The sequence below is a fragment of the Eleutherodactylus coqui genome, chromosome 2 (assembly GCF_035609145.1).
Source record: "Eleutherodactylus coqui strain aEleCoq1 chromosome 2, aEleCoq1.hap1, whole genome shotgun sequence".
In the NCBI taxonomy this organism is placed as follows: Eukaryota; Metazoa; Chordata; class Amphibia; order Anura; family Eleutherodactylidae; genus Eleutherodactylus; species Eleutherodactylus coqui.
In genome coordinates this window covers 306,578,442-306,604,327 of record NC_089838.1, presented here as the reverse complement: position 1 = coordinate 306,604,327, position 25,886 = coordinate 306,578,442, and the positions used below count along the sequence as shown (strand labels likewise).

Genomic DNA, 25,886 nt, shown 5'->3' with positions numbered 1-25,886 from the left:
TGGCACATTCCAGTGAACTGGTGCAGCTCGGGGAAAAATCTTGGAGGTGGAAGTGGGAGGTCCAGATTAGAGAAAATCTAATCTAAGGTCAAAGCGGAGGTAGCGGGTAGGGTGGTAGACAGAAATGATGGAGGAGATATAGGGTGGCACGACCTTGTGGAGCGTTTTATGGATGAGAATATGTATTCTATATGTGACGGGCAATCTGCGCTGTGACTGGCACAGGGTGGAGGCATCAGAGTAGTGGCTTGACAAGAAGATAAGCTGGGCTGCTGCATTCAGGATGAATTGGAGAGGAGAGATTTTGAAGAGGGGAAGCCCAATTAGTAGTGAGTGGCAGTAATTAAGCTGAGAATGGATAAGCGCGACAATGAGAGTCTCCATAGTAAGGAAAGGACGGATTTGGGAGATGTTATTAAGGTGCAGGTAATATGAGCGAGCAAGTGACTAAGCATCGGCAGTGAAGGAAAGGTTGGAATCATGTACGACCCCCAAATTAGCGGGCGTGCCGAGGAGGTATGGTGGAACCACAGACTAAAGATGGAAATATCAGCTTCGGTCAGTAGATGGTGAGAAGACAAGAAGTGCAGTTTTTGAGAAGTTCATTTATAGATAGACGATGTAGTGTTGAAGACGGCGGACAATCACTGGTGTTTTGTCGTAGTGAAGCTGTGATATCACGGGAGGAAGTATGTAATTGGGTATCATCAGCATAGAGATGGTAGATGGAAAAGAGGAGAGGACCAAGGACGTAGGCCTGAGGAACCCCAACAGCAAGGTGAGGAGGAGAAGTAGAGTCGGCGAATGAGACACTGGACAAGCGGTCAGAGAGGTAGGAGGAGAGCCAGGAGAGTGCAGTATCTTTATGGCCAATAGCAAGGGGCAAATTGAGGAGGATTTGGTGATCTACAGTGTGAAATGGCGTAGAAAGATCCTAGAGGATCAGTAGGGAGCCGTCACCATTTCATTTAGCCGGCAGGAGATGGTTTGACACTTTAGTCAGAATTCTGTAGATTGTAGAGAGAAAGCCGGAAGGTAAGGGGTCAAGAAGTCTTATCTGAGAAACGGCTTATTAGGCGAGCTTAGACCAACCAACCGTCCCAGGAGTTTGGAGATGATGGGACATATGGAAAATAGAGAGGTAGGCTTGACCCCAAAGGCAGCCATTACCATATCACACAGATCCTGAATGGCCCTTGGATTTCAGGAGGACATCAGATTATAAGATGTTCCACTAACTTTAGAGCCAGAACATCACAGAATGCTGAATGGACAAAGCTTCAACTTTTCCCTCAAGCCACATTCTTCCCTTATCAAAGGAGATTGTGGAGGGATCCTCCTTCCTACGGGAGTCGCTGGGGAACAGCAGCTGTTTGTGTGAATTATTTATTTCTACAGATGTCTTCCTTCATGTTCTATTCATGCCGGTCCCTCTGCACTTCCTTCCATCCAGACGGCTCTCATCCCTCATGGAGAGCATCTGTCCGGACCCTCCAGACAACAGCTCTGTTTGTAATTGTCCCTCACTATGTTGCCTCATGACCCTTTTACACGGGACGAGAATCCCACCATTCTTGTTTGCTTGTTTCATATTCCTGCTGTTCATGCCCATATTCGTACTGTCTAATTGGGGTATTGGTCACCTGGGTTCAAAATGTTTAACCAATTAGAGGGGTGTTGTGTGATATCAGTCATCAAGGTGTAATGGGGTAAGGTATAGCTGGCATTAGCTAATGTAAGACCTGTGTAGTTGCACAGGGCATCAACCAACTGCTTGTAGGGGCACCAGGCGGATGTGGGCTGGAGGTAAGGTCCCTCCTTAGGTCCCTCTGGCTAGATGACCCTCTCCTCCTTGCTACAAGGTATTGTGGAGTTACATGAATCATCATCCTCCTGGCTTTGTCTTCTCCCTTCTGATGTTCTGAGATGCCACAGTCAGTCTCTTGACGCCCCTGCAATACAACCACTTAGTTCTGCCACTTAGTTCTAGTGCTGTATTTATTTGATGAGCTTGATTCTGGTATTGTATTTATGTGCCGAGGTTGGTTTGTGCTCTATTTGTTATGAGCTTGGTTCTAGTGCTGCATTTATGCTATGAGCTTAGTTCTGGTATTGTATCTATGTGCTGAGGTTGGTTCATGTTGTATTTTTGTTATGAGCTTGGTTCTAGTGCTGCATTTATGCTATGAGCTTAGTTCTGGTATTGTATCTATGTGCTGAGGTTGGTTCATGTTGTATTTTTGTTATGAGCTTGGTTCTAGTGCTGTATTCATGTACTGAGCTTGGTTCTGGTTCTGCATTTATGTACTGAGCTTGGTTCTGGTGCTGTATTTATGGTATGAGCCTGGCTTTGTTTACCTACATGACCATATGAAAGAAATAATTTGGAAAACCCCTTTTACTAACTGAATCTGTTCAGGCCCCTCACCGCTGATCTTCTGCTTTCCCCGACCACTTCCTATGTGCACGCTTATGTGGTTTCTCTAGTTCCTTAGTGGTATGTCAGATGCCCATCAGTGGGTGCAGTAGTCACGTTACTATGACTGCTGTGTGGGCATGCACAGGGGAAGTATAGGAGCTCAAGACTAACAAAGGACTGAAGTGAAGCCAGTATGATACTGATGGAATAAACACGGATTCACAGTCGTACGAGAGGAACTTGGACACGACACGCATCACACAGCACACATGTATTATTACAACGTCTGTCCTGACTAGGCAACTCTATACAGTACATGGAGGATTGTGACATCTGCCATGAGAGGACGCCGGCGTGCACTGATGGAATAAGTTGAAACATCTGGATTTTAGGAGCAGTTCTGCATTACGGGGTATAAATGAGCAGAATGTTTGCACAGCTGGAGACAGGCTCCTCAGCTTCACATGAGTGACTCAGTGTCACCAGCAGTGACACATAGGGACAAACCCTGACACGCTGGGCTCCGATAATGACAGCACCAGCAAGTCTGCAAAACAAAGACAGCAAATGTCATAGCCAACATAAAAGGGGGATACAGCAGACTGAAGCCATGCACTGACCATTCAGATGTTGTAAGGTCACTGAATATGCATTGCCACATCAAAAATAATGGTCCATTGTGTGAATACACGCAGATCTATCTTCACTGAGGTCTGAGATACATTGTGTCCGATAATATATTCCACTGATGAAGGGACAGGATGGAAGGAACAGTTGCCTAGACATAATAACAGAAGAACAACTAACTCGCAATGTATCCTAATCTACAGAGCGGAGGGGGGAGGCTCCTGCTGCAGCCAGAGAGCGGAGTGGGGGGTCCTGCTGCAGCCACAGTGCAAAGTGCGGGGTGGCTCCTGCTGCAGCCACAGAGCGGAGGGGAGGAGGCTCCTGCTGCAGCCACAGTGCAAAGTGGGGGGTGGCTACTGCTGCAGCCACAGAGCAGGGGGGGGGGGGGGGGGTGGCTACTGCTGCAGCCAGAGAGCGGAGTGGGGGTGTCCTGCTGCAGCCACAGTGCAAAGTGCGGGGTGGCTCCTGCTGCAGCCACAGAGCGGAGGTGGGGAGGCTCCTGCTGCAGCCACAGAGCGGAGGGGAGGAGGCTCCTGCTGCAGCCACAGTGCAAAGTGGGGGGGGGGGGGGGTGGCTACTGCTGCAGCCACAGAGCGGGGGGGGGGGGGTTGCTACTGCTGCAGCCACAGAGCAGAGGGGGCGGCTCCTGCTGTAGCCTGTTACCATGAGACCAGTCAGGGACCCTGGGTGTTGCACCCACGCACGGGTTGTCAAGCGGTGGGCGCTGCATGTGCCGCCCGCGCGTGCCTGCTAGAAGAGGCGCGCGCGCTCTATCTCTGTGAGTTATAGTGGCTGGCTGGGAGCTCCGGTCAGCCGGCTTGATTGGTCACTGGCCAAGGGGCGGAGACTCCTGAATATAGTCTGGCAGCTGCTGTTAGCAGTTGCCAATTATTGGTTCTGTTCCCTGTGCTCTTGATTTCTGTCCTGCTCCAGTGGAAGTTACCTGGTCTCGATCCAACTCTGCCTGTGTTCTGTGGTTTTCCTGTGGTGTTAGTTTATACCATCTGCCTAGCCTGTCAGTACTAGTAAGTTGTCATCAGCATAGGGACAGCAGTTCCTCTCTGTCCTGCCACTAGGGTCAGCTGCTACTTAGCACTCACCCGCCACCTGCAGTCTCCGTGCCGTCCCTCGCCGCATGGCTCTCTCCTGGCCGGCGTATCATGACTCCGTCGGGACCTGCGGCAGTGTGCTACGTCCCGCCTGTGCCCTCTGTGCTCATGAAATTGGCAGCTGCCTCTCTGCTCCCTGACGGCGACCGGCTGTATACTCACTGACGGCGGCCCCTGTGCTCCCTGATGCCGGACAAGTGTGTGTTCACTGACGGCGGCCGCGTATGTGAACGGTGACGGCGGCCGCGTGTCTCAGCCCTGACATGCTCCTCTGCTGATGGGTGTCAACCAAAGCCATATCCCTGCTCTGTCGCCGCTGGGTAACGCACTTTCAGCTGCCCCTGTGCAGAAGCAGCGCCGACACACCCTTTATGCCTTCTGTACATAACTTTACTGGCCTTGTAGTACCTGCCAAAGACAAAGCACTACAGCCAATCGTGTTGAGGGGGCGTCACCGCACTGTCAATCTTGAATTCACCAGGAATTCCTGGTGGCGTCAAGATACACTAATACTGGCTCCTGCCACAGAGCAGAGTGGGGGAGGCTCCTGCGGCAGCCACAGGGCGGGGTGGGGGAGGCTCCTGCGGCAGCCACAGGGCGGGGTGGGGGAGGCTCCTGCGGCAGCCACAGGGCGGGGTGGGGGAGGCTCCTGCGGCAGCCACAGGGCGGGGTGGGGGAGGCTCCTGCGGCAGCCACAGGGCGGGGTGGGGGAGGCTCCTGCGGCAGCCACAGGGCGGGGTGGGGGAGGCTCCTGCGGCAGCCACAGGGCGGGGTGGGGGAGGCTCCTGCGGCAGCCACAGGGCGGGGTGGGGGAGGCTCCTGCGGCAGCCACAGGGCGGGGTGGGGGAGGCTCCTGCGGCAGCCACTGAGCGGAGTGGGGGAGGCTCCTGCGGCAGCCACTGAGCAGATAGGGGAGGCTACTGCTGCAGCCACAGAGCGGAGTGGGGGGTGGCTACTGCTGCAGCCACAGACCGGAGGCTGCTGCTGCTGCTGCAGCCACAGACAAATCTTATTAAGGTTCCGCACCGCGTGTCCATTTCTGCATTACATTTTTTTGTGCAGCGTGGGAACGAGATTTTTAAAATCTGATTCACTTCACGGCTACTGTAAATACTGCAGATTTTTTGTGCGAAGGGTCAGCAGGAAAATCTTTTATCTTTTAGCTATTAGCTTTTGCATCTTGTTTGGTGTGGTATTCTCCTATCCCACATAGGGTCAGCTAGTGGCCTGGGTCAGGTTCACCCTTCTCAGGGCGGGTTTCCTGCATGCAGGCAGGTCCCTTCCCTGGGTAGGTTCTTTTAGGGACAGCGTTTCCCTTGTTGCGGTTGTCTTTATTATTTACTACTGTTGTGTGTGCATTTGCATGAGTATTTCAGGTTACGGATCCAGTGTGTCCTGTTTGGACGCGACACTGGGTTGCATTCCTGCAGGTGGTAACAAGCTTTGAGGAATTTGCAGAAATTTTGTTGCAGATTTTGTATATGTAATTGCATTATTCTGTGCTGATTTCCTGCTGCAGAATGTGATGCAATGTTTGTGATCTGGTAGCGCCAGTTCCTGCACGGAGGTCACACTGGCAAACTTTATTAAGAAACACCCACAATCCGATTTTCAAGCGGATTCTGAGCGTTTCTGCAGCAGAAAAGCTACAAAATACTGCAACATTATTCTTATTTGCGAATTATGGTGCAGTTTTTACGTTACCCGTTGATCTCTAGGGCGAAAATCCGCTGCAGATACTTGGTTTCCGCAACATAAACATATGCTGAAAAAATGTCAACTGCAGCGGTTTTCAAATGTGATGCGGGTTCTTGTAGAAACATTCAGCGACGTGTGAAGGCGTTTTGTAAAATTGTGTTCACTTGCCTTGTGCTGTAAATGCTGCGGAATTACTGCGACAATTCTGAAAGTTCTGCAGCGCTTCCAATATAAGCCGCGTGGAGGGGATTAAAAAAATCGTTTAAGGAATTTACATGACAAATTCGCAGTGTTTATATGAAATGCCGATTCTGATTCTGCAGCATGCTGCGGAATCACGCTGCGGAATTCAGGGTGTTCTGCAAATCATTTAGGCCACTGTGGAATTCTTGCAGGTATTCTGTTGACGAACGACTTAAGCGATTCTGTAACGTGAGAATGTGACCTTACATGATAATTAGTTGGCTTGTTTGTCGCCTGTCATTCGTTCTATGAAAAAAGCGATATTTCAGTCATTTGCAGACCACTCTTGGCATTTCTAGACTCCCGAAAGACCACCGACGGACTGAACAAGATATTAAAAAAATGACGAACAAGTTGAAACCTTTATTTGCACTTCTAAGCGGACGGATGTTATTTAAAGGACGGACCTTGTTCGCTCGTTGCTGCAGTTGATTGCTCCGTGTAAAGCACCCCGAGGCCCAGTGTCCACGGCACGCACGGATTCAGAGTGCGGATCCCACATGGTATCCACTAGTGCCCGCGGCCATGGGACATTTCATACCTCTCCGGATCCAGCGCAGGTCTCTTCCGTGCTGGCCGGATCTTCTTTCTTCAGCATGACGGATGCGTTCAGCAAATGCGCAGTGTTCTTTTAATATTTATTTTTTTCGAATCTCCTACTTTTTCCCCGGGATCCGCGACATGTCCGCAGGGTCAGCTGCAGGTGGAAGTCATCCGTGCAGGATCCGCAGGAAAATGCAGCATGCTGCTATTTTGTTGGGGGGGGGGGGGGTTCATAAATCAAATCTGCATGCTTTAAATGCATTTGTGGGCGCCCTGATTTGTGGATCATCCACCCGTGGACATTGAATCTTAACGCTAGAATCACATGGGCACTTTTTTTATGTCAGGAGTGGATTCAGAGGGTATGTGAACTATATAGGAGTGACTTCCATACGTCTTCCTGCTGGACCCACTTCTGGCTTTGGCTCAAACTACTTAACTAGGTTGCACTATGTAACTCCACAATGGCCGCTGCCTCGGGCAGACCTTTCAGGGCCGGACCTCTGGATTGTACATGTAGGACATTCAGCACAAGGACGCTGTAATTACTGGGTCTCTGCTGGGGAGGAGGAGGTTTTTCCGTTTTATACAACTTGGGTGGATTAATTACGTTTAACTCCTTGCCTGCTGGACGTGAGCACACACCCATGTTATACGACAGAGATGGCTGCTGTGAAGCATCTGAGGATAAGTCACTGGGGTGTAACCAGTAGGTCGGTGTAGATAGTGAAGAAATAAAGAGCAAGGGTCAGAGGAGAGAAAAACATTGCAATCAGATCTTGGCCTCTCCTCCCCATTTATAACTTGGTAACTAACAATATTCGAGAATATTAGAGGCAATCTTGTCCCCATTTTTAAATACTTTCCATATGAGTTATGCAATGGAAAAATGAGAGATATACTAATTGGTACAAAAAGCTCTTGGTACACAGTGTAACAATGCCTATGAACAAGGCTCATGATGTCACCCACGTGGGAGAACAGCTAGAAGTGAAGACCCCATAGGAATCATTAATGCACGGGCTTTTAAAGCAGCAGTCCAGATAAGGGAAACATTTGTCCAGCAATTGGAGGGGGCTCACAGCGGGGCGGCAGGAGGAGAGTTCTCTCCTCTCGCTCCCCCACCCCTCTCCATTGACATAACATAGCGGACGTTCAGTACTGAACAGCTGCTAATTACACTAAACGATCAGCTCATTGTCCATCGTTTTTGTGAGCCAGCAATACTAGCTCCCGTGCAGGTGCAGGGGAGCTAGTATGTGCGAGGACAAGTGTCTGGCATCGTTTGCCTGACACTCTGCCCGTCTAAATGGGGCTTTAGTGTTTAGTCAACTCAACTTCCCAGGTGAATCTCTAAAAGTGCATGGGGGCTACTCTGCTGTTTCCCTACAGATTGCTTTCGGGTAAAGAAGGATGGGGGATGTAGAATTTTATTGCTTAATCTTTTTATTCCCCAGGAGATAAGCTGCTAACAGAGCTGTTTGACTGTGGCTTACCTCCCTAAACACATGAATTAAGCCAAACGTTCAGCTGTATGGGAGAATCAGTTGTCGGCTAAACGATGGGTTGCAAACAGTTGGTGAAGTTATGTGGGCACCTTCACTCCCTTGTCTCTATGGAGAACACATTCACAATGGGCCTAACCAAGCGTGGATTTTGTAAGGGAGAGTCATTGGCCGAACAAGTATTCAACCAATATTTGTTCAAGGTGTATGGCGTGCTTTACATGATGAAAGAGTTTATACAGTGTATGTTATTTTCAGTGCTGTTACTATCTCAGATTCTTATGCCCATGTCTTCTCCATTTCTTCTAGGTGTCTTTGTTATATGTTGGACTCCAGGCCAAATTGTTCTTCTGCTGGATGGCTTAGGGTGCGAAAAGTGCAATGTCCTGGCTGTTGAGAAGTACTTCCTACTCCTTGCTGAGTTCAACTCCGTCATCAATCCCATCGTGTACTCGTATAGAGACAATGAGATGAGAGCTACCTTCAAGCAGATCCTTTGTTTCTGCTGCAATCGAAAATCCAAGTACTCAAATTCTGTCAAGTCAACTAATACCGAGAGGAGAATATTGTCAGACAATGGACATATGATTAGAGACTCCACACTATAAACCATTTTGGGACAGGCTATGAATTAAGTTTTTTTTTTTTCAACATCAAGTCTACGGTATATTTGCTGGAAAATGTGCTACTTTGGTACCATGGGCACCATTAGTAGTAGTGTGCGTGAGCTGTATGACATGTTGAATAATGAACTAGTAGATCCTTGGAACTGCCCTTCTGAAGTGAATGACAACACAGTTCTTCTTGACTTTTCCCATGACTTTTTTCGTGATGGGTTCAATTACCGTCTTCCATCAAAGGCATGTCATTCCTCAGCATGTGAGCTCAGTGTATCAAGAACCATGAAGTACATGAGATTATACTGATGTCTTCTGAAGTTGAGATGGTATGAAACCATATATCATACAGAGATGCCTACACAGCATTGAGGCAATGTTTGTTTTTTAAGAAAGTCTTAAAAGAAGAAAGATGATTTAATATGAAATATACTACTTTAAAGAAAAGATAAGGAGGTGTTTGAGGGACAGCATTTTGGGGTAGAAACTAAGCTATTGAATATAATACCACTTACAAGAAGACAATGGGAAGCAAAACGAGTAGGAATGGAGTACAACTGGAGATATCTTTCTTAATCAGCCATAATCATGGTAGCAGATCCTTATAAAGGGTCTGCCATTGAACCCCAGGTACGAAGATCAATGGACAAAGCAGAATTTTAGTGGTCACTTTTGGTTGATTGCAGAAATCATGGTGATAACGTTGCTACATCCTACTAGCCGTGATCTGGGTGATCTGTCTGGTTTATGTTTTGGTGCTCCCATCAGACTTTGGTTACTCAGCTTCTGGACTACGTTGACCAAACTCCTATAGATGTTTGTATCTGTGGAGAAACATTGATGATGGTCCTCATCATGTTGACAGTGATCCTCTCAATTTTGAACAATCTAATGATATTCGATAGCTTGCCCAATATAGACTGTAGTATCCTAGCATATTTAAGTGGTTGTCCAGAAATACTCTCCCACCCGATTTGACAGCCGGGAATGGAAAGGCGCAACTCCTCACTGGAAGGGACAATTGCCGAGGCTACCATCTTAACTCCCAGACAGTATTGTGCATAGGTTCTATTTCAAATCGCCCTTACCCAACATTTTACTTATATTTATGTCATAATGACTAAAGAAAAGCCAAGCTCACTCCATACACGGTGGGTGTTGGTTGTGTCACACAGCTAACATCCAGCTGCTACGATGACCATTAAACTCCTAAGGTGCCACAGTCAATGCTTCCACAGCATCTAAATGGTTAGATGGAGGGAGAGGGTTCCTTCTGTTCACCCGGTCGTGGGGTGCTAAATCGTTGTCATGGTGTCCATTTAAGATCTCTAGGCATGCCATGGTAATATTCCCACAACTACCTGCCTGTGGCAGGATGTGATAGGCTGGAAGATCAGGTACAATATGCTGCAATATGTAGGTATTGCAATGTATTGCACAAGTGATAAAACATTCACATATTTAAAAGAACTCTTGGGGGCTAAAAACAAACTATATATTTAAACTTGGGAACAAGTTAACTCGACCAGTGCACAACACCCGCTGGGTGTCACACGGTTGCCCCTGATGTTAGATCAGACGGGAGAGTATGCTTCGATGACTCCTTTAAGTTCGATACGTTCAGAATGCCCCCTTGAGATTCTTACTGTTTTTCTACTTTCTATTTTGGACTTTCTACTAACAGTTATTATAATGGAGGTCGTCATGGTCACCAAAATAGTACTGCAAAACCGCTCAAAGCAATGTTGTTGCCTATAGCAACCAGTCGTATGTAAGATAATAGCTAGAAATGATTGGTTGCTGTAGACGTTACAGCAGTTTTTAATTTTGCATTACTTAGATTTTGTTTTAATATATCATTCCAAAGGTTTGTAGCACAACCGGACCATCAGCAGGACGCTATAGACTGTATGTACGCTGTCTACATAAAGGGGTGCTCCGGCTTTTAAACATTGATGGCCCATCCTTAGTATAGGCAACAAGTGTTTGATAGGTGGAGTCGGACCTACGAGACTCCTACCGATCAGCACAATGAGGGCATGGCATCTGACTTGTTGGGCCTGTAGTGTAATTCAGTCCCATTCAAGCTGCAGTAACATAAATAGCCACTCATATGGAGAAGGCGCTGTGACTTAAAATGACCCCGGTTTTGTGACAAAATCCTGTCCCAGGACAGGAGAGGGTATATTAACTGCAGCTGTTCTTCTCTGCCATCCCTTCGATCTGCCTGTTCAATGGCCTACACAATCTTCATACTTCCTAATCCCCACTGTACATCGGTAGCGTTCTACTACTAATATACTATACCTGCTCTCTAATTGACCAAGACTAGATCGGAAATGACAGATCAGAGAGCAGTGTGCATTAGGTAGCTAGAAAATTGTTGTAGCCATCTTGGACAACTGAAAACCGGGCCCAAAACGGACTGATTGGAGGGCCAATAGACAAAGCTGCAAGTAATATACTGCCCTCCTCTACTCTTTGGGATAGAACTTTTTCCCAAAACCGGTGGATCACTTTCATTGTGCTGGTTGTTGGGGGACCAAAGGCATGTTTTTGGTTGTTCCAAGATGCACAACCCCTCACTAGATGCGTGGGGGCCTGAGACGAATATCTGATTACCCCGAAACCTGCTCTCGCCAATCAGATGATTTTGCTGGGTAATCCGCAGCCTTCCTAGTGTTTCCTGCTTCACTTGAAATGTAGTATTACAGGATGGCTATTCTCACGACTGGTCATCCTGAAGTAACAGGACTGCAGTACAGGGGGCGCTCTTACAGAGTGTCTTTCCATTTTGTTTCATAGAAGGGGTTCCAAGCGGAGGACCCAGCTCTATGGCGCTCATGTGCCTTAATAGAACATGTGAACAAGGGGCATCATCTTGGCACAACCCTTTTAGATCCCACAGAAGCCCTTTAAATCTAACAATGATGCATAAAGTGGGCCCTTTAAAGAGTGATTGCCAGGAGGACAGCATATATGTAGATGGCTGAGTGTATCAGTAGCGTATTCATGTTAAAGGGGTTGTATGAAATGGGAAAAAAAGGTTCTACTTTGATTTCCAGAAGCGGCGGCACTGCTTTCATTTGAATGAAGCTGAATGCAATACCAGACCTGAGTGCCGCCATTTTTAGAGGCGGGGCAGCCCTTTTTTTCTAAGTGTGGACAATCCCTTTAATTACCGTCTGTATTATTAACCACTAGCATAAAGTATTATAAGATTATGGCCGAGTGCCGGAATGATCGGCATTCCACAGTCCAAGAGGAGAAGCCGTTGTATAGATGATGCCACATAAGAATCCTTGTTGTATGTAATAAGATGCTAGCCGTAAATGTATATAAATATATATATATAAACCTAAATCTTGTCTTAGAACTTTATACCATTTTTTATTGTTACGCCGGCTTGTTTGTCTTGTTATTTAATGTCCCCTGTGAGAAATATTTATACAGACAATTAAAGTATAGAATGTCATTCTTGGGCTCATCGCTTTTTCGTTACGTGTAAATGGTGGTAAAATCTTACGTTGTGTGACCAAAGCATGACCTCTGGTTTTCCAACACGGCTGGAATTCATACAAGTCACCCACAAATGTTTCCCCAAGAAGACGTGTGCCTCACAACTATGACAATAAGATACTGGGCCCAAAAATCTATATGGGTCTCCTGCATAAAAAGGAGTGAAGAGGGAAAATGCCATTGGTACTCATATCAGCCAATCAGATTCCAGCTTGCATTTTTCCAGAGCAGGTTTGAATATGGAAGTATGATTTGATTGGTTATTATGGGCAATAGAAAAAATGTTGTACATGCGACTCATGTTTCAGCCGCCTTCTGAGCTGTGCCGCCTCAGGCAAGTGCCTGTACTCTAAATACTGTAATAAAACCACTTTCATTTTTATACTTTGTTGATTCTTGCTCCTTATAGGACCGTCAAACCTCTAGGGTCATTGGTAATCTGTTCGAAAGCAATCGGCTAAACTTGAAACCAATGAAACTCGAGGCAATTATTTCCATAGGAATCAATGTAAATCCAATTAATTCATTCTAGACATTCCTAAAAACACACCAAACCACATTTTTGTACAGCGTTTAGCACTGCTTTTACAGCGCTGCGCTAAATGCTGTACAACACTCCCATTCATTTTGATGGGGCTGTTCACACAAGCGTTGAAATAAATGGGCAGCAGTTTCAGCGCTGCCAAAAATGCAGCACAACTTGGTACCGCGTTTTTCGCAGCACTAAATGCCCTAACTACACTACCTGAGGAAAAAAAAAATCCATACTCGCCTTGCAGGTGCCATCTCTGTCCCGGGGGCCACTCTCCGGACCTCCATGCAGCCTGCTGGGCACTTATCAAGCTGGCAAAGCATCTTGCTAGTGACCAGGATTGAAATCCCCCGCCTCCAGCAAGAGATTGCTCTGATTGGCTGAGTGACAGCCTGCTCAGCCAATCACAGCCAACACTGGATGCTCCAATTGCAACCATTCATCCATGAATGGCTGTGATTGGAGCGATCCATGAATGGCTGTCATTCAACAGTGAGGTCACATGGGCTTCTGGCTAAACTGGAAGCAGCCAGCGATATTAGAGGCAAAATTCTGCTTGTTTTTTTGTAATACTGGTTGCCGATGAAAGGAAAGAAATTTTTTTTTTTTGCATGCTTTGGGCAAAACTGATACACTATCGAATTCAATACGTGACGGGGCATAGCATGACACAAGGAATCAGAGAACCCAAAAGAGAAAATCCCTGTGTTCTACCCCGTGAGGCCCTGCACTTGGCATAGGGATCCTTTTAGATAATGAACACTGACCGACAATGGGGCCGAACAAACAAATGTTCGTTAATACAATTGTTCATCCCACATTTAGGATGATGCACATCTCACATCATTCCCCCGCCGGTGCTCCGCTCTCACTGCTGGTAGCTGCCAGTGTCCTCCTGACTGCAGGGGCAGCGCTGGTGAAGGACTAGTTGGCGTATTGTCTGATGTTCCATGTAGGCTGCTGTGGGCTCAGGAAAAAATAGTCACTGACTGGCGGCACACGGGAAGACGTGCAACTGACCCGCGACCGTGTTTATTCTTGCATAAACAAGCTGATCAGCCGACAGAGAAACATTCAGGAAAGACATTACAGCCCGATAATCGGTCTGTGTGAGAGGCCCAGAACACAGTACTTCAATCCCGTTAACCTCCTAAGGACCAGGCTGTTTAGTACCTTAAGGGTGAAGCCACACGAACGTATATCGGCTCGGTTTTCACGCCGAGCCGATATACGTTGTCCTTGTGTGCAGGGGGGGGGGGGGGGCTGGAAGAGCCAGGAGCAGGAACTGAGCTCCCGCCCCCTCTCTGCCGCCTCTCCGCCCCTCTGCACTGTTTGCAATGGGGAAAAGTGGGACGGGGGCGGGGCTAATTCACGGAACTTAACCCCGCCCCGCCTCTTCCCATTGCAAATAGTGCAGAGGGGCGGAGAGGAGGCAGAGAGGGGGGCGGGAGCTCAGTTCCTGCTCCTGTCTCTTCCATCCTCCCCCCCCCCCCCCCCCCTGCACAGGAGGACAACGTATATCGGCTCGGCGTAAAAACCAAGCCGATATACGTTCGTGTGACTTCACCCTAAGGGCCAGACACTTTTTAGGGATTTTACCCATGTGGTGGTTTAACTGCCCTCTTTTTTTTTTCCTTCACCTATCAAAATAAATTTTTGCTCCACTTTTTTCCGTGACATAATTTATTTTTTTTTCACTGACTTTTTTTTTAAATTTTTTTTTGTTTTATTGGGGGTAAAAGGCTAAAAAAATGATTTTTTTTTTTATTTATAGTTTTTTTGTTTTTTTATTTAGTATACTTATGCTAAAATAAAGTACGGAACGGGTTCCTCATTTTGTTTTGGACATTTTTATTTTATTCTGTAATTTTTTCTTACTTATCTTTGTTACCGTCTATGTCCCACCATGATATCATATAAGACCTTTGGGGAGCGTTCATGTTTTTTTTGGTTTGTTTTTTATTACATACTTTTCCACTGTAGCTGGGGCATCCATAGGAGCCACATCCATGGAAGCCCCAGTTACAGGGGAAAACATCCCCCTGCAGTGACAATACTCACTGCCAGAGCTGATTGAGGTCTTCTAGGACCCTGTAGCTGTGCTTTGACAGGGAATCCCAGTGGGCACGTGACCATCGGCCCACGTAGTGGAAGAAACACTGCTACTTTCACTATTTAGTACATATCGCTCATGGAATGCTATATACCCAGGAAAGGAGAAGGCAGAAGTGGTTAAAGACCACTACGCCCTTCTCCTCCGGTTTCTCGGCTGTGACTAACAGCCGAGAACCCGACCTGCTCCTGCTTGATTGCAGGAGCAGAGGCTTTCATCCTGGGCCGTATTTCTGCGATCGGGCAGGATTAAAGCCCAGGATCAAGTGCTGTAAATTTACAGCGCTTGGTCCTTAAAAGGGTTGTCCCGCGAAAGCAAGTGGGTCTATACACTTCTGTATGGCCATATTAATGCACTTTGTAATGTACATCGTGCATTAATTATGAGCCATACAGAAGTTATCAGAAATTATTCACTTACCTGCTCCGTTGCTAGCGTCCCCGTCTCCATGGTGCCGTCTAATTTTCAGCGTCTAATCGCCGGATTAGACGCGCTTGCGCAGTCCGGTCTTCTTCTTTTCTCAATGGGGCCGCTCGTGCCAGAGAGGGGCTCCGTGTAGCTCCGCCCCGTCACGTGCCGATTCCAGCCAATCAGGAGGCTGGAATCGGCAATGGACCGCACAGAAGCCCTGCAGTCCACCGAGGGAGAAGATCCCGGCGGCCATCTTCACCAGGTAAGTAAGAAGTCACAGGAGCGCGGGGATTCAGGTAAGCGCTGTGCGTTTTTTTTTTTTTAAGTCCCTGCATCGGGTTTGTCTCGCGCCGAACGGGGGGCTGTTGAAAAAAAAAAAACCCGCTTCGGCGCAGGACAACCCCTTTAAGGGGCTAAAACCAGACACAAGAGATAACTAGAATAGATTATCGCAGAGATAGAAAACCTTTTTGGGGTACAAGGGCCGAGCTTAGAGTGCCCCCAAAATAGTGACAGCCACAGAGCACCCATAACATTTTTGACACAACTTCCTCCTATGAGTGCCAGCCACAGAACCCATAGGTGTGTCATACCACCGATGGCATTCTGCCCACTGCCAAAGTCTCTCCTTCACTAATAAGAGGGACTATACATAAGAATCTTTATACAGCTCAAACATATTCCGCAGCACTTTACACATCAGAAGGAACATACGTAAAATAAGACATAACATACTACAATAAACCACCAAGCGGTTTCAACAATAGTATTGAGGGTCCTGCTCACAAGAGCCTAAGGACTGTAAGGATATGGAGGTGACACTAGAGCTACAAGTGCTTGTTCTGTACAATTCATCCCCCCCCCCCCCCCCCAAAAAAAAAAAAATAGGGTAATATATATATATATATATATATACACACACACATAAAGCCATATGAGCTAGTCACCAGAAATATGTGTATATACAGGTAGGAAGTGCAATAGAATGTGTGGGGGATTTAATGGTCCGGTTTGTAAGGGGAAGTGTAGAAGAGGGACCAATAGAGAAGGCTTAGATTGGAGAATGTGATAGGCCTGGCTAAAATATGTTTTTTAGGCCATGCTTAAAACTGTGGGTGTTGGGAATTAGGCTGATTGTCTGATGGTAGCGCATTCCAGATAACTGATGCAGCTCTGAAAAGATCTTGCAGATGGGAATGGGAGGTTTAGATTAAAAATGAACTTAGTCTTAGTCTTATCCAAGCCAGAAGTGGATAAGAGCAACAATGAGGGTTTTTGATCTCTGATTCTGGAGATATTTTTGAGGTGCAAGTGACACGAGGGAGCAAGTGGCTGAATACAGGGAATGAAGGAAAGGTTGAAGTGAAATATGACCAAGATCTCTATGAACAGTGCAGGGAAGAGAAGGGGGCAGATTTTCAGCCTCTGGATGTAAATGATGGAAACTCATATTCAGTGACTTAAAAAAAGAAAGATCTTGAAAATCATGAAGAATTTATGCCCAGAGTACATTAGAGAACTGTGTGACTTTGCATTATACAATGAGAGTGTGGGGAGATATGTTTCTCATTGTGGAGAGCACCACAAGCGTGTAGGGAATCTTATAGGTCACGCAATGCTCTCTGGGTAAAAGCTATGCAAATGAGAGCTGGAATAATGCCTCCACATATGGTAGGATGGGGTTTTCATGCATAAAAAGTAGCTTTACCCAGTTGTACCATTTTTTCCCTTTAACCTGACTACTTAAACAGTTCCATATTGCAAAGCCTGTTCAAAGCTGGTATATACCATCACTCATTTGCATAACATGCAATGAGTAAACAATATTTGCTAAAACCATACAAGTCCTTTGAGCCTCGGAAGTCTCAAATACTAAGGTGCCGGACATGAAATGAAAATCCGGAACAATCTGTGTGTACTCCAGGAACTCTGGGACGTGAGCATGTGAATAGTAGGCAAACTAAAAACAAATGATGTTGTCAGGACCGGGCGGGAGGGGGGGGGGGGGGGGGGCTCATCCATAATATCAGGAGAATATCAGTTCTTGGGAACTTAAGCTGGCTTCACACAGACGTTTTTGAGAGCACTAAATTTGCACACGTTATATGCAGATAATAGAACTCATTGATTTAAATTGGTTTGTTCTCATTTCTGCATTTTGCGCACACTTTTCAGTCAAGCAAAAAAAATAAATCGAACATTTTTTTGCATATTTGCACTCAAAATGTCACCACAAAGGTCAATAGGGCTGCGCAAATGTACTCACAATACGCTAGGAGATATATAAAAAACTGCGTAATTGTGCAGGAAAAATAACACTACTGGAACTTATTAAGACTAATTAGCCATTTCAATTGGTGCGTCCTTGCCATACTCAAATGGACATATCTTGCGGGCACACAAAGTACAGTAAAATACGCCGATCTGCGCAAAAAAGTCTCATTCCACAAAAATGCTATGCTCATGTGACTATGCATACGCCTGTGTGAAGACATCAATAAACAGGCATTAGCGTGAGGCAAGGGGGAGAAAACTATGGCCAGTGCTGAAGGCTAAATGGCTGTTCTGTTCCTAATTTCTATATAGTTTGCAGAGTGAAGGGGTACGTCAGGGCTCAAACCCAGGAGCTCCTGTGTTCCAGGTGGCAGCTCTATCTTCTGAGTTATTCAGCTTCCTGGACAGCTCCCCTGCTAAACCTTGTCCTTGTTCCTAGTTTCTGCTCCTGTTTTCCTGATTGGCTACACCCCATATAAGCCTGGCCTAGCACCTCCCATCCTTGTGAGATTATTGTGCTCTTTGCCTTTAGTCAAGCTCTACTACCAACAGCTCCTCCCTACACGATTGCTGCTACCCGTTACCGACCTCTGGCTAAATCCTGACTACACAACCTGCCTGCTCCCTTGTACTGCAACAGACTTTCACCCGTTACCGACCCTTGGCTTTCCTTGACCACGCTATCTGTCTGCTAGGGTTACAACTTAAGACTCCGAACTCGCTCAAGACCGCTACAAGGCAATTTCTGGGCCGTGGAACTGTTGACAATACAAGCAAAGGTGTGGATAGCTTGGTCTCCATTTTTAGTGTATGGGTGGGATAAATAGATAGAGGGAAAATGGGTAACAGACTTCCTTGCTTTTAACCTGACTGATTCAAGCTCCAACAAAGGACATCTTCACCAATTATGTTTTTGGAGTAAACCATCTTTGATCTACTACTTGTTCCTTCACTGTTAGGTTTGCTTTGTTTTCTTGGTGTGAGGAGCCTGAGGAAAAAAATGTATGCTCTTGATGTAGTTCTGGCATTGAACTGGGGCCGGGGCTCTCAGTTTTTGCTAATTTGGCTGGCTGTTTATCTTTGTACCCACCTGGATCAGAATGGGTCTTCTTAGAAGGACATTGCCTGTTATGATGATCTTGGAGCTCCTTGTAGGCACTTATCCAAGAGACTAAATTCCAATTTAATCTGTTCAGTCGTGTCCGTCTCTTGAATACTCTGTAGGCCGGTCCGCTCCATACTTCTCTATTTTCTCCGTCTGCTTTCAATTGCCTGATGTCCATTCCTGTGTCCAGCCTGATGTCCTTGATGGTGTCAGGCCAACACGTCTTCTTTCTTCCCTGCTACCTTTTACCACTGACCATTCCAAGTAGCATCTCTTTTTCCAGTGAATTCGCCCACATCATGTGGCCAAAGTCAGTGTCTTTCTTGTGATCTTGCCTTCCAGGGACACTTCTAGGTTGATACGGTCCAGGACAACTTGGTTGGTGACCCTAGCTGTCGAGGGGATTCGTAGAAGTTTTCTCCCAAAACCACAGCTCGAAAGCTTCAAATTTTGTCTGCTATCCTCAATATCCATGCCTCACAGCCATATGTTGCAATTGGGAAGACGATGGCTGTGATTAACCTTCGTTTGACTGAGATATCCTTGCACTTCCATATTGGGTCCATGCTCACCATGGCCCTGTGCCCCAGTGCTCATCGACACTGTCTAGCTGCCACTATGATCGATGAGGGAACCAATGTAATACAAAACTATTAACCATTTTGATTTCTTTGGTGTTGACCTGTATGTGGACTTCTTTGTTGGCAGTGGTCATGATCTTTGTCTTCTTGATCTTCAGGTGAAGTCCCATCTTCCCACTTTCTTCTTTTAGGGTCCATTTAGACAGGACTAAGGTCGGGCAAACACTACCCGATACTTGTCCCTGTGTGTCCTCGCTCCCGTGCTGCTTCATGGGAGCTAATAGTGCTGGCTCACCCACAGACCGGCCAGCAGGGGGGCGGGGAGCCTGCAGGAGATTTCTCTCCTTGCACTCCCCCGCCCCTCTCCACTGACTCAACATAGCGGCCGTTCACTACTGAACGGACGCTATTTACATTGAACAATGAGCGTTCAGCTCATCGTCCATCATTTATGCAGCATAAACAATGGACGATAAGCTGATCGCTGATCGCTCAGTGTAAATAGCAGCCCTTCAGTACTGAATGACCGCTATGTTATGTCAATGTAGAGGGGCGGGGGAGCGCGAGGAGAGAAATCTCTTGCAGATGCCATAGTGTAAGGCAGCGATAGTAGCTCTGGTGTGAGTGCACTGGAACTAGTATGTGAGGGGACAAGTGTTGGGCATCGTTTGCCCAACACTCGGCCCATCTAAAAGGGCCTTTAGCTTCATTATCAGTGTCTTCACATGCTTCACTGTCTGCTACCAGGGTCATATCTCTGCGTATATTAGATTAGTGATGGTTCTTCCACCTATTTTCAACGCAATACCCTGATCATTTACGTCCAGATGCTTCCTGATCATGAGGGGCTGAACTAGAACGTTGCAAACAAACACAGAAAACTTGACATCAAAAAATAGCCCATATAGTACAGCTCATCTTAATATATAATACAGGATGTAACTCAGGATCAGTACAGGATAAGTAATGTATGTACGCAGTGACTCCACCAGCAGAATAGTGAGTGCATCTCTGGAGAAGGTTGGGTGTGTGAGAGCTCTGCAAGATCCAGGGTGTGGTCACCAGTGAGAGGAATCTTACCCAGAAAAGTCTACAGGTGCTGGGCTTGCTCCAGCCATGGAGTCCCAGACCTCCTCCCTCCGGCTTCGGTCGGGGGGAGGGAGGACTGCACCCCATGAGGGGAGAAGATCAGGTCAGAGTGGCAGCAATGTCACCCTGACTCCCCTGGAGGAGCCCAAGATGACCCGGAGCCAGAGGAAGAGAGTGGAGGACCATGCGGAAAAACATCATACGCTGGCAAGTTGGGCTGATCGCAGGGAGGGCGAGTCTGTAACGGATGTGGCAACCCCTATTGCCAAATATATGAAGGACTATGGACATGTCGGGAGGCAGCTGAATAAATATAGGCAGGAGCTGCACGCTGCCCGCTATGATGCGAAGCGGGCCAGATCCCGCACCAGGAAATTGGCCATATCGCGGCAGATTGAAGCCTGTGAGGAGGCTATTGAGTTTTATGCGGAGGAGAGGGAAAGGATACTGGAAAGAAGTGGACCTTTCAAAGAAAAACTGTTAAACGATGAAAGGTTCAGCAAAATGGCGTCTGTGAGCAGCGCTGCTATTAAAGAGCGTTCTGCCAGGCACTCAAGCAGCAGTTCGGTGGAATCTGATGGTGCTCTGAATGGTCGAGCTGGGTGCTCTGGGGAGCAGCAATCATCACTGCCAGGTGGGACTACTGGGCCCAGCATCCCAGCTGAACAGGTCAGCCTGCCCTCCACGTCGGGCGAGTCGGATTCAGAGGACACTGATGACAGCTGCAGCAGCAGTGGAGAGGGGGCGCTGATAATGCGGCAGATACAGCTGCAAGAGTCCCCAGAGAGGCTGCAGTCCTGCTGTTTTGGAAAGGATTTGCCCCCAGAAACCTCAAACAAGAAGAGGAGGAAAAAGGAAAAAACGTATATTCAAGAAAAGTTTGTTTATGTCACCAAGCACTCTGGTTTGGCTGCAAAGTCAAACCAGGGTGGTAACCCTGAGCTCCTAGTCCCGGGCTCTGTGGTGGGTCCGGTGCAGGGGACTGGGGAAGAGAGGGTTAATGCGGCCCAAAACTCCAAGCGCGCTTGTGCTAGTAGTGGGAATGGAGGAGTAAAGGAGGTGGAGAAGAGCATTGGGAAAGCGAAGAGTCGCGGCCAGTCCAGAGGTGCTGGCGCTGTTGGTCACGTCCCAGTGGGATGGGGGCGTGGTCCGGCGCCAGGTCCCACCGGTGGTGGCTTAGCTGTCCCCCCTGTGTCCCTAAAGCACCTTTCCGGTGCAGAGGGGGCGCAGTGGGTGGTGGCTGGGTCTGCCGATCCTCCCACACATGGTAAACATCCTTCTTCTGCTGCTGAAAGGAAAGTTGGAGAAACTACAACTCCTAGAGTGGCTAAGGTGGGCGGAGCCACATCCACCAATGTCAAAAGAAATGTTGAAGTGCATCTTCAGCCACCCACCGGAAGTGCCATGGACTTGCCCTCAGGGCATAAAGGGAAAGTTAACGGTAAAGGTAACATGGATCCTGGTCCAGCAGCTAATGGAGAAGTGAGTGAAGTAATGGATGCGGCTGTTGGTACCTCTGCTGCCCCTGTTCCTGCAGGAACAGCTGTCCCCTTCCCCGTCTAGTATGCCACCTTGTGTACGGGTGGGTGGGACTTCGGAGGGTAGTCAGGGGGTGGGTCAGGATCCAGTCACCCCTCCAGCGGCGACAACAGCTGGTAGAAGTTATGCCAGTGTCGCCGATGGAGGGAGGGGGGATGCGTCCTCCTTGTATTTGGGCTCTGGGGACGGCGTTTTGCAACGGCGCCTCCTGGAGGCCTTGAGGAGGGGGGAGAGCTCGATGAATGTAGGGGGCAGAGTTGTGGATTTGTCTCTCTGGGTGGAGAGACATGTTCTTGGTGCCTTCCGAGAACAAAGGGGGGAGACCGTCTGGTCCCTGCCGACAACCGGGCAGGACATTGGCCGTAGGAATGTGGCTCGTCTTCAGTGGAGAGGCAATGACGCGTGCCCATCCAGGAGTAAGGTGGTGGAGCTTCTGCTGAAGATGGGTTTCAGGGCAAATGACATCCATGCCCTGATCCATCCTTACGGCACGTCTGAGTTCGACATCAGCTTTGTTCGCCCGGAGGGCCTCGAGCTCTTTTGGGGGAACTACGAGTTGATGAAGGACGAGCCCGGCAGGGCGCAGTTTCGCTGCACAAGTGGTAACCCGCCAGACTGGAGTCAAGAGAGTGACCGTTTTGACTCGTAACGAGTCCCTCTCTTGTTACGATATCATGACTTGGATAAGTCGGTACGGAGAGGTGGTGGATATGCCCAATAAGAACCGGGACGAGCACGGCATCTGGTCCGGAGCCTGGACATTTATGGTAAAACTTAAGCGTTCAGGGAATTCGGTGGCCCACATACCATCCGCGGCCTTCCTTGGCAGGGATCGTATCTTGGCCTTCTACCAGGGGCAGCCGAAGCTCTGTCACAAGTGCGGCGACCCCACACATTTGAGTGCAGCCTGTAACGTCATCAAGTACGCTCTGTATGGCGAGGTATGTCATCTTGCGGCAACTTGTACAGAGATTAGGTGTCACCTGTGTGGTGACCTCGGTCACCCATTCAGTCGCTGTCCGTGCTCCTTTGCCAATGCGGTCATGGCCCCAGCGGAGGAGAGCCGTGAGGTTGCTTCTGCAGGGGAGGGGACCAGCAGAGGCGATGGAGCCCAGGAGCCAAGGAAGAACAAACATGCTGAGGCAGCCAAGCTAAGGCGCCAAGAGAAGCGCGGAAGGGGCAGGGAGCTGGTGGAAACCCAGGTGGCATGTGGGTCAATGCTGGCCCCTGCTCCGGACGCAAATCATGTGGCTGAGGCTCCAGGGGACAGGGAGCTGGATGAGGAGGTTAGGAGGATCCAAAGGGAAGAGGATGCCACTTATTCAGATTCTTCCCACTATGAAAGTGTGGGTGAGGGCAAGGATGAGTGGCAAAAGAAAAAGCGTAAGCAGGGATCCAAGAAAATGAAAAAAAGGGAAGGGAAATCTTTCCCTGCAACGGGCCAGGTGCAGGAAGGCAATCCAAACTCTCCTCTTGTTGGGCTCTCCAACAGGTACCAAGCTCTCTCGTCCTCGGAGGAGGCAGAGGGAGAGATGCCTAGGACAAGCGTGGGGCCTACAGGGGGTGCTGAGCCTTCCTTTTGTGGGGGTTTGGTGACCTCCAGGGGGAGGGCTGGCCCAGAGCCCAGTGGCAAGGAGGACGAGGTCGAGGAGCCCCTTGCCATGGACCTTTCAGTGTCCAAGAAACGTGGCAAAGGGGTCATCCTCAGACCCTGATGAGAAGGGGGGTGGGAAGAAGAAAGCCATCTAACTCAATCACCAATGATGGCGGCACCCGCTCCATTGACGCTGGCATCCATTAATGTTGCCAGCATTAAATCTGATATGGCTAGATTTGCGGCCTTTGATTTTCTCAGCCGCGTTGAAGCCGACATTTTGTTTTTGCAAGAGACCAGGCTGCCAAATTTGGCAGCTGTGCATAAGGCAAGGAGGGAATGGAGGTCTGGTCCATCTTACTGGTCTCTTGCGGCCGAGCCATATAGCGGAGTGGCGGTACTTTTTACCGCAGCGGTTGAATGCCGACGGGTTATCGAGTTAGAAATAGGGAGGTGCCTGATCCTGGATGTTCTCATGAAGGGACAAGAGCTTCGGCTAATCAACATCTACGGTCCCCAAACCAAGCGGGACCGCAAAGATCTCTTTATGAGGATCAAGCCGTACCTTTTTACCAGTCGGCAGGTGATCTTTGGGGGTGACTTTAACGCAGTCACGAGGACCCGTGACAGGGGAGGCTCCCTAGGCAAGCTGACTTATGATAGTGTCGCACTTAATAGCATAGCTAGCGAAGCTCGCCTGGTGGATATCCACATCCAGCACACCCCAGGCCACGCGGGTTTCACCTATTATAGAGGAGTGCAGGTCTAGAATAGATAGGTTTTATTTGAAGGAGGAAGCCATCTCTTCACCAGTTTCTGTTGTTGAGGTGGAATTCTCCGACCACTGTCTGATTTTGTTTTCCCTGAATGTTGCAGAGACCCCCCGGATGGGTAGAGGCTTATGAAGGCTGAATTCATCACTCCTGGAGGAAGCAGAGATAAGACAGTCCTTTGAGGATTTTCTGCAGAGCCAGGTACCATTACTGGATCTTTGTAGCAGTTAGTCAGAGTGGTGGGAGATGCTCAAGATCAGGGCGGCGAGGTTCTTCCACCAGCTCTCTAGCCTCAGGAGCCTGAGTAAGTACCGTCTTTATCAGGGCCTCAGGAGGAAACTCGAGCATCTTGTCTCGACTGGAGGTAGCCGCGAGGAGATCTCCAGAGTGAAGTCTTTGCTCAAAGGGTGCCAGTATAATAGGCATGCATCTTTGGTTTTGAGAGGGACTTCGGGAAGTACCACTCGCCCGACCCTTACAGAAACTGCAAGATGTCAGTGAATCGTAAAGTTGTCACTGGACTGATCGACGGTACGGGATCTCTGAACAGGTCCAGATCAGGGATTCTGTAAGCCATGAGATCCTTCTACTCGCACCTTTTGAGAAAGAGGGATCTAGATCGAGACGTGATGTCGGCTTTCCTGGCTGAAGCTGTTCCTGAGCCAGGGGATGACATCTCCCTTAATGTTTTGACAGAGGAGATCAGCATAGAGGAAGTTAAACTGTCGATTGATGGGCTTGCGCTCAAAAAATCGCCAGGACCGGATGGCTTAACGTCCGAGTATTATAAAACCTTTAAGGACCTCTTGAGTCCCCTCTTGACTGAGGTTTTCAATGAGTGTCTTTCCTCGGACACTCTCCCAAAGTCAATAAGGAGGTCGGCTTTGATCCTTCTGTCAAAGGGTAAAGACTCGAGCCGTATTGAGAACTGGCGTCCCATAGCGCTTCTCAATACGGACAGGAAGGTTCTGGCAAAAGTGCTGTTTAATCGGCTGGTCAAGTTTGCACCCTGGCTCCTCTCGGGCGCCCAGCATTGCTCTGTTCCAGGCCGTAGCACCTTTAGTGCTGTTCTAGGTGTCCGGGAGGCAGTGGAGCAGGGTAGGGCTGGTCACTGGGAGGGGTACCTGCTGTCCTTGGATCAGGCCAAAGCGTTTGATCGGGTTAATCACGAGTACCTCTGGTCTGTTCTTCTGAGATATGGCCTGCCAGTGGGGTTTGTCAATTGGCTCAAGACATTGTACGCGGGGGCTGAGACTTTCCCGCTTGTGAACGGTTGGGTCGGCCACCCATTTGAGGTTGGGTCTGGCGTCCGTCAGGGCTGTCCTCTGAGCCCCTTGCTGTACGTGTTTGCCATTGATCCTTTCCTTAGGAGGATTGATGGTGGGCCTATGGCGGGGGTCAGGATGGATCGGGCGGTGCCGGAAGCCACCCTCAGGGTGGCAGCGTACGCTGATGACGTCACCGTCTTTGTGTCCTCGAGATGGGAGGCAGAGTACGTGATGGCAGTGGTGGATCGCTACTCGGAAGCATCCGGGTCCGGCATCAACTGGGATAAGTGCGAAAGTCTCTGGTTAGGAAGGGGAGATCCTACATTT

General features: G+C 48.4%; 1 protein-coding gene across 3 annotated transcripts in view; it reads left to right on the top strand.

Moving 5' to 3' along the window:
* LPAR2 (lysophosphatidic acid receptor 2) overlaps nucleotides 1-12,236 on the top strand; it is a 41,286-nt gene extending 29,050 nt beyond the window's left edge. For all 3 annotated transcript variants that reach the window (XM_066593526.1, XM_066593527.1, XM_066593525.1), the window contains exon 3: nucleotides 8,454-12,236. In XM_066593526.1, the coding sequence (XP_066449623.1) occupies nucleotides 8,454-8,752 (299 nt within the window). In that variant the 3' untranslated portion in view covers nucleotides 8,753-12,236. The remainder of the gene's footprint in view (nucleotides 1-8,453) is intronic.
* Nucleotides 12,237-25,886: the final 13,650 nt, after the last annotated feature.